Source organism: Curcuma longa, chromosome 16, assembly GCF_044706935.1.
Source record: "Curcuma longa cultivar G26 ecotype Majalengka, Jawa Barat chromosome 16, ITB_CL_G26_1.1, whole genome shotgun sequence".
Taxonomy (NCBI): Eukaryota; Viridiplantae; Streptophyta; class Magnoliopsida; order Zingiberales; family Zingiberaceae; genus Curcuma; species Curcuma longa.
The window spans coordinates 1,157,079-1,166,221 of record NC_133876.1 but is presented as its reverse complement, the minus strand read 5'-3'; the positions used below and the strand labels follow the sequence as shown (position 1 = coordinate 1,166,221).

Below are 9,143 nucleotides of genomic sequence, written 5' to 3'. Positions count from 1 at the left end.
CGTCAATCCACCACCCTCCTCCTTCTTCCTCCTCCGCTTCGCCAGCCTTCGCTTTTCTCATTTCGTGGAATGCTATGGTTGCAGGGTATGCAAAGGAAGGGAATACCAAGGAAGCACTGCAGCTTTTTGACAAAATGCCTGACAGAAATCTGGCTTCATGGAGCTCGATTGTTTCAGGTCTGCGATCAAAAAAGGTTGCTTTGCTGAAGGAGAAAAGAGCCTCAATTAGATTGATGTCACTCTTGCTCGATCATAATTTACAAACAACATAAAAAAAATAAGTGTTACTACAACAGTTTTAGATTCAATGACATCGGTTTGGAAGCGTTGTCGTTAAGTATTATTACAACAGTTTTAGCATCAATGACATCGGTTTGGAAGCGTTGTCGTTAAGTGATATTACATCGGTCGAAAACCATTGTTAAAATTGATGTTAAACAGATATTACATCGGTTTTACACCGTTGCAGAACCGATGTCGTTGAGTGATACTACATCGGTTAAAAGCCGTTGTTAAAATTGATGTTAAACAGATATTACATCGGTTTTACACCGTTGCAGAACCGATGTCGTTGAGTGATACTACATCGGTTAAAAACCGATGTCTAAAATGTCAGACCTTTTACAACGCATTCATAGACATCGGTCGATTTTCTCATAGACATCGGTGGAAAACCGATGTCTATGACTGTTTTTCTTGTAGTGTAAATCTATCTAGTTTATTAGAGTTATTTTTTTAATTAGTTATGAGTATAAATGTTATAGGTAGCATTCAAAGTAGAGTTTTTATTATTTGTTAACAATGCGTACAACATGTTTACTTTAATGATATGTTCATTTTATGTTGTTTGCTCTACATGATGCATGATATTTAGTTATTGATGTACACTCTTTGAATGGTTCATTATGAGTATAATTAATTTTTTAAATAATAAATTCATTTAATGATAAATATTATGATTAAGTTCATTAAGATGAGATGTATGTAATAAAATAGATCAATGTAAGTTAGATTGGAACATACAAATGATGAGGGAGAATGTAATTCTCACTTGATTTTGTAAAACAAATCAAATTTATATTGAATCAATTTAGAGATTACATACATAAAGACAAGACATGTACTGAATATCTAAATAATTTATTCATTCACTACAAGAAAACAGGGCTTCAGAAACAGATTTTTTAGACGGAATTAAAATCTATTTCAGATTTAGATAAATTAGTGACAGATTTGCTACAAAATTTCTAATCCGTTCCACTTTAATAAAATATAATATTTGAAAAACAATTTGAGACAGAATTTAAAATGAATTTGAGACGAAATTACAAATAAATTTTTATAAACAAAAATAAATACAGAATATAAACAGAATTTGAAACCGTATAATTTCTGTCATAAAATTCGTTTAAAATTTCATAACAAATTGAGATAGAAAATAATTCGTTTCAAATTTATATAAAATATTTTAAACTAAAATAAAATCTATTTTAGATTTAGATAAATTAGTAACTGATTTGCTATAAAATTACTAATCCGTTTCACTTTAATAAAATATGATATTTGAAAAAATATTTGAGACGGAATCAGAAATGAATTTGAGATGAAATTATAAATAAATTTTTATAAACAAAAATAAATACATATTATAAATAAAATTTGAAACCGTATAATTTCTGTCTAAAAATTCATTTAAAATTTCATAACAAATTGAAACAGAACATAATCTGTTTCGAATTTATATAAAATATTTTAAACAAAAATAAAATCTATTTCAGATTTCGATAAATTAGTGACGGATTTGCTACAAAATTATTAATCTGTTTCACTTTAATAAAATATGTTATTTGAAAAAAATTTGAGACGACATCTAAAATAAATTTGAGACAAAATTATAAATAAATTTTTATAAACAAAAATAAATACAGATTATAAACAGATTTTAAAACTGTATAATTTCTGTCTAAAAATTTATTTAAAATTTCATAACAAATTGAAACGAAAAATAATCCGTTTCAAATTTATATAAATTATTTTAAACTTAAATAAAATTTATTTCAGATTTAGATAAATTAGTGACCGATTTGCTATAAAATTACTAATCCGTTTCACTTTAATAAAATATGATATTTGAAAAAAAAAATTTGAGATGAAATTTAAAATGAATTTGAGATGAAATTGTAAATAAATCTGTTTAAAATTTTTAAAAATTTTGAGATAGAAATAAATCTATTTTAAATTTATATAAAATAAAGATGATTTTAAAATAAATATGAAATTTAATTCAAATTTATATAAGTGGAGATGAGTTTATTATGAAATTATTAATTTATTTTGCTTTAATAAAATTGATTTGTTTTCTTTATTATGGGAAAAATACAAATTATTACTACTAAGATAGGAGAAAAACTAGCCAAATGAGTTATAGTCACTTGCTTCTGAGGCATAGTTGAGTTGGTTATGACGGAGTAAACTTATTGAGGTGACCAGGGATCGAATCTCGGTAAAGCTAAAAATTATTTATTTTAAATATTTCTAATTTATTTGAAATGTGTGAGGACAGAAATATTAAGCGAAGACGAATTTAATACAAAATTAGAGCTAAAATTTATTAACAGATTAAAATTATATATTTCAAAATAAAATTAGAGACAGAATTTGTATTTAAAATTAATTTCAAATTAAAAATAGATTTATAAATGAATTTTCAATCTGTTTTTGAAATTAGAGACAAAATATTTCTATCTCAAAATTAGTCACGAGGTTTTCAGTAACGGAATTTTGTGATAGAATATTCTGTCTCAAAACATTGTTTAGAGACGGAAAAATGATTTTCAGAGACAGAATTTTTTGTCTCTAAAACTCTGTTTTCTTGTAGTGTATGATAGGTTATGGCAACAAAGAACATCATAGCTGAATTGAATAAGAGTAAAAAACTTAATGAGATCAACTACAAAATCTGACACCTCATGATACAGTATGTCCTAGAGGAACAAGAAGTTCTAGAGGCTGTAAATGAGGTCATGGTTGAATCTGTAGATGGTCCCACTGCACAAAACAGGCGAGATCTTGATGCCTATAAGGCATGGAAGAAAAATGACTTCACTACTAAGGGCATTTTGATTAGTTCAATGGTGGATAACCTAGCATTTGAGTATGAGTTATATTCTTCAGTTCATGTAGTCTGGGTGACCCTTAGGGATAAGTATAGTGGAGTTAGTCTAAGCAAGCTTCAGCAACTGACAATCAAGTTTGACAACTATAAGAAGTACTTGAATGTATCGATGGTTCAACATCTCAAGGAAATGTCGAACATAATTCGGGAGTTTAAAACTGCTGGTCATTAGTTGATCAATGAACAACAGGTTCAGACACTTATTTGATCTCTTCCAAATTCTTGGAAAACGATGAAGCAGACTCCAACTCACAGTGAGAGTATTAAAACTTTCACTTATGTCTCACGCCATGTAGAATTGGAGGCAGAGAGAGTGGAATTCGCAAGGATTTCTGACCAAGTCTATGGTTAAAATCAATATATTTTATTATTGTTTTAAATTTATAAATCACATAACTATTTTCAAAATTTTTGGTAGAATTTATATGATTTTGTTTAAAAGAATTTTAAGGTTTTTTTGATATATTTTTAATTAAAATGTAATGATTTTGATCATGATTAGAGGTGTTAGGGGTGCATGTTGATCAATCATAGTTTTGTTAGGTGGTAGTTTGAAAGAGCAATGAGTTTAGGAAGACATAATCAGAGCATTCTTTCACGATAAAATAAAAAGGATAGTCCTTTTGACGATTCTATTTAAAAAGGGCCTAATAAATTTATTTGTATCGAACCTGAGGTTATTATGTTGGCTTTCATTTTTTAAGCTAAATATTGAAGAAATAGACATTTTGCCCAATTTAACTCAATCTATAAGAATTAGGATAGACCAAGTTCACCTAATGAGTTAAACCATTGGTTGATCATTTTTAGGCCGACTCAATTTGGCAATTTGAGAAATAAAAAATTATGGGTTACGGTTATGGTTAAGTATTTGATTAAAATCGAATTAAACTGAACCAAATTATTTAAAATTGAATCGAATCAAATTTTTTCAAACTAATCAAACTGATAAAATATCAATTAATTTGATCGAAAATCAAATTAACTAAAATTTTTAAATATTATAAGAGATTTACTAATTAGTTAGAGATTTATAAATTCACTTCTTTAAAAATTTATCGATTATTTTCTTATTTTAATTAATTTAATTTATTCGATTTAATCAAATAAAAAATTTTAAAATTGAAATCAAATTGAATTAATTATTTTAAATAAAAATTAAAATTCTGAAATAATCAAATTGCTTTTTAAATTCAATCCATAATACCATGGATCAAGAGAAATTAAATGAAAGCCAAACCGTTTTATTTAAATTAATATTTAAATTTAAATTTATCTCATTTATTATCTCTAAATCAATTATTTAATTCGACCAAGTAAATTATTTTATTTAAAATGAGTTTTAGGATTTAGGGCTTTTATTCTACAGGTAATTATTATTAAATAAAACGAATTAATGAATTTAATAAATTAAAAAATTTGGCATTTATAAAATTAAGAACGCCGAAGTTTTCACTTGCAAATTGGATTCATTCTACTTAGATTCCTACAGGAATAATCATCATATACTTCCTTTAAAATGGTATCAGTCTCTTCTAATTTGCAAAAGGATTTTTTTATTAAGGACCTGTATATTCTGTACTAATTGACACCAAGAAAATGCCAGATTTGGAACGTCTGGAGTAGTACAAAGAACAACAAAATGATGTCGATTTGCCACCAAAAAAAAAAAGGAAGAAAAGAGAAATCTCTGAACAAAAAATTGCTTTTTGTTTCTCAAAACTGAGTAATTAAGATAGAGATTGCTAATTATTATTATTATTAAGGGTTTTATTGAATTCATCATAGATCAGCTTTTAAAATTAAGGAGCCTACCAGCTTACCTGGAGAAGACGCGGCCGCAGTCGCAGGAGTGGCCGCGGGTGCCGCAGGTCTTGAGGTGGGCCTTGTAGCCGGAGTGGACGGCGTAGGCCTTGCTGCACCGGGCGCAGGCCCACTGCCGGTGGCTGCTGTGCTTCCGCCGGAAGTGCTTCTTGATGCCGACGAGGTCGCCCAGCGCGTGACGCGGGGATCATATACTATAATAAAGAATTATCTTATTTAGCCTTTAACATAATTGAGTTATTAAAATAGTTATTTAAGTAGACAAAAATTAAATTTTGAAAACCAAAGAAATAATTATGTGGTTGACAGTGTGGTTGACGGTGTGAAATCGTTGGTGCGACGGATTCCATATTTTATTAAAAAATATCCTATTTATAATTTTAAAAAAATTAAAATATAATGAAAGGTTTAAAATAATTTTATTTAATTATTAAATATCTCTTTGACTAGAAACTATCTCTGTATTTATAAATAAGTTATAATAATCAAATTTAAAAAATATTTTTTTTTCAAAAATGAAAATGTCTATTTAATAAAATAAAATATAATATCATACTTTTAAAAAAAAAGAAATCAAATTGGAATTGGAATTTGATTTTTTCTAATCCAATTTATTGTAAAATAAAAATTTTATAAAAAATAAAAACTATATAAATTAAAAACCCTAAATAAAAGAATTTATATGAAATTGTACTAATTCTCCTCGAACCAGGACTCTTTACGTGTTCCCCAAGCAACTAAATCATTTCATTTTATAATTATTGATTCGCGTTATCAATGACGCAATTAAAATGATTAACAATTCACGATTTTACTGTTTTTTTTTTTTGCCAAATTTGACCAATTCCTCTCAAACCAATCAACCGGTTCAAAATTAACCCACCGGTCCTCTATAAAACCTACGGTTCCGCGTAACCAAACGCCATGAACGGCACGACTTCTCGGATGGCCCGCCGCGTCTTCTCTCTGGGCTCCGCCGGCATCGCGGCGGCGCGAAGAGCACCTAACGGATCCACGTGGCTGGCCGCGTCTCCGCGCTTGCTTAGCACCGCCGCGTCGGCCGGCGGCGAGGTGACTGCCGCGCCCAAGGGGGAGGAGAAGGCGGTCGCCAGCTACTGGGGGGTGGCGCCGGCGAAGCTGATCAAGGAGGACGGCACCGAATGGAAGTGGAATTGCTTTAAGGTCTGAAATTGTTTTTATTGTAGATTAAAATCCTTTTTTTTGTTGTTAATTTCTTCTATTTTGTGTATATTAAAAAGCCATGGGATACGTACTCTTCCGACCTCTCCATCGACCTGCAAAAGCACCACGTGCCGACGACGTTGGGGGAGAAGATGGCTCTAGGGCTCGTGAAGGCGCTTCGTCTACCGACGGATATTTTCTTCCAGGTATTGGAAAAATAAATCGAATTATTTTGCGTACTAAATCGATTCTAAAAACTTATATATTATATATATTGTTGAAATGGCAGAGGAGGTACGGTTGCCGGGCGATGATGCTGGAGACGGTGGCGGCGGTGCCGGGGATGGTGGGCGGGATGATGCTGCACCTGCAGTCGCTGCGGCGGTTCGAGCATAGCGGCGGGTGGATCCGGGCGCTGCTGGAGGAGGCGGAGAACGAGCGGATGCACCTGATGACGTTCATGGAGGTGTCGAAGCCGCGGTGGTACGAGCGGGCTCTGGTGGTCGCGGTTCAGGGCGTCTTCTTCAACGTCTACTTCGCGGCGTACCTGCTCTCGCCCAAGCTGGCGCACCGCGTGGTGGGATACCTGGAGGAGGAGGCCATCCACTCCTACACGGAGTTCCTCAAGGACCTGGAGGAAGGCAAGATCGAGAACGTGCCGGCTCCTGCCATAGCCATCGACTACTGGCGCCTCCCGGCGGACGCCACCCTCAAGGACGTCGTCATGGTCATCCGCGCCGACGAGGCCCACCACCGCGACGTCAACCACTTCGCATCCGTAAGTTAAACGATTTTCTTTCAACTTAATTACAGTTATTTCTTGCTCTGTTCTCATTTCTTTAAACTTGTCTTGATGATCAGGATATCCATTACCAGGGACGTGAGCTGAGAGAGCTGCCGGCTCCGGTCGGCTATCATTGATGATGGATGGAAGGAACAAAGGACTGATCCGAAATTGTGATTTTATCGTGAAGTATTTTCTTCAGCACTGAACTTTTTTTTATTTTTTATTATTTTGGTTTAAGCTTTTATATCATTTTCTGGGAAGGCGATTGAAATAGATGTTATAGTTTATTTGTACAGAATCATAATAATATGTGAATATCACATTTCACTTTTTAGTTTATCCAGATTTATATAGCACAGAAACCTTACTAATGTTTGTCTATAATATTAGAACAATATAAATGCATTTGGTTTTGATGCTAGATAATTACAACTTTGTTGTTCCTTATTAAATCTATCTCGGATTTTAATAAATTTAGATAATTTTTAAAAAAAAAAAACCAAAGTTGGATTTAAACCACAGACATTCATAAAAGATAAATTTTCAGCACACAAAAATTAACCTCCGCTGCCACGATGGTCTTGATGCGGATTGCCATTGCGCGCAACAAACGGTTGAATCCATCTCCAAACCCTATCTTCGGCAAAAGGTGGAATCCGTCATCTTAGCGGTCTCATACGATCGATCCCACGATTATTTGTGAGGAAATTGAAAAACTATAATCGAAGAAATTGCAGTTGTCATGAACATCTCCAAACCCTATCACACATTATAAAATTAGTTAATTATATATTCATCCCCGTAATATTCAAATTTACGTTTAACCCCTCCTTCCCGTCTCTTTTGCCGTCGCAGAGTGCAGCCTCTTTCCAACACCTAGCCGAAACCTAACCGTTTCCCTCTCGGCCGGCAACTCCGCCGCCGTCACCCCCTCCTCTTCCATCGAAGCTTTTGTCGTGATCTCTATCTCCGTCTCATTCTTTCCCCTATCTACCGGCTCTTCAGGGAAGCACGGCAGCCACCGCGGCACGTGCCTGAAGGACGGCTCCCTGCCCGCCGCCGCAAAGCTCCTCCACGTCTCTCTGTGCGCCTTTTCCGTCCCCTCCCGAGGGATCGGCTTCGCAAAAGGAATCTCCTCCACTGACCACACAAACTCCTTTAATTCCCTGAGTGCCCCAGAACGGAGCGGCTCCCCTGCCGGGTGGGAGCCGCCAGGGAAGCCCGTCGCGGCGCTGAGACCCTCGATCGCCCGCACGAGGTCGAGGAGATTGGATTCGGTGCGTCGGTGCGAGGCGGCTACGGACGCGGCGGCGCATCCGAGGGCCTGGAGGTAGCGAGCGGCGATGTCGGAGAGAGCGCGGAGGGCGGAGGGCTCCGCTGCGGAGTATCCCACGGAGAGGCAGATCTGCGCGACGGCGACCTTGGAGACGGCGGCGTCGAAGGCGGAAAGGGAAGGGGCAGTAGGTGACGGTTGCGGCCGCTCCTCCGCCTTAAACTTCCGCCGTCTGGGGGTCGCCATTCATCGCCGGCGGGGAACTGCTACTGAATCCAAAACTGCTCGAACCCTCGCCGAATTGAAAAAGGAGCAAGGGTTTTGTCGAAGAGACACAAGATAGACCGGTTTGGTTTTGCTCAGACCAAGCCAGTGATACAACTTCCTACTGCGTAGGGAAAATAGAGATTTCTTACGTATTATTCTCTAAAGAATCAATATGAAGTTATAAATATTTGCGACGTGGTTACGCCCTCTGCCTCGCTCGTGTTTATGGGGGTAGATGGGTCAAGCCACTCGGGAATTCTAGGAGTCTCGATTCGAAGAAAATATTCAATTAAGTTAACGAGTCAAGTTTGAGCTTGATTTCAAATTTGAAAATATTATCAAGACGAACTTTAACTTAACAGCATTTGATTTATAAACTTGCGAACATGCTCGTTTAGAGACTTACTGTTATGAGTGTTATAACCGAACCGAGACACACCGCTCGAGTCCTATCCACTTGGTCAATCTCGACTTTTGACGACGATCCATTCGGCCAAGCACCGCAAGGAGTCAGCCAAGCTAGAAAGAAGTCAACCAGCTCAGGCAGGCAGAGTCCTTAGTAGACTCTTTAGGCCGAATCCGAGTCCTCAGCAGACTCCTCAGGCCAAATCCGAGTCCTCAGCAGACTCCTCAGG

General features: G+C 35.6%; 1 protein-coding gene and 1 pseudogene across 1 annotated transcript; one reads left to right on the top strand and one right to left on the bottom strand.

Moving 5' to 3' along the window:
- The first annotated feature begins 5,923 nt into the window (after window positions 1-5,923).
- Window positions 5,924-7,243, top strand: LOC141847657 (ubiquinol oxidase 2, mitochondrial-like). Its single transcript, XM_074735714.1, has 4 exons — window positions 5,924-6,181; window positions 6,259-6,387; window positions 6,471-6,959; window positions 7,043-7,243. Exons 1-4 carry the CDS (start codon window positions 5,924-5,926, stop codon window positions 7,100-7,102), a joined length of 936 nt encoding a protein of 311 aa, XP_074591815.1. The 3' UTR covers window positions 7,103-7,243.
- A 510-nt stretch (window positions 7,244-7,753) lies between these two features.
- Window positions 7,754-8,537, bottom strand: LOC141847531 (transcription initiation factor TFIID subunit 8-like; annotated as a pseudogene).
- Between the last annotated feature and the right edge of the window lie 606 nt (window positions 8,538-9,143).

Bases quoted from the DNA above. Each gene is read 5' to 3' on its own strand.
- LOC141847657 (XM_074735714.1), top strand. From the start codon at position 5,924: ATGAACGGCACGACTTCTCGGATGGCCCGCCGCGTCTTCTCTCTGGGC. The intron at 6,182-6,258 runs GTCTGAAATTGT...TATATTAAAAAG, and splicing joins GGAAGTGGAATTGCTTTAAG to CCATGGGATACGTACTCTTC. The intron at 6,388-6,470 runs GTATTGGAAAAA...TTGAAATGGCAG, and splicing joins CGACGGATATTTTCTTCCAG to AGGAGGTACGGTTGCCGGGC.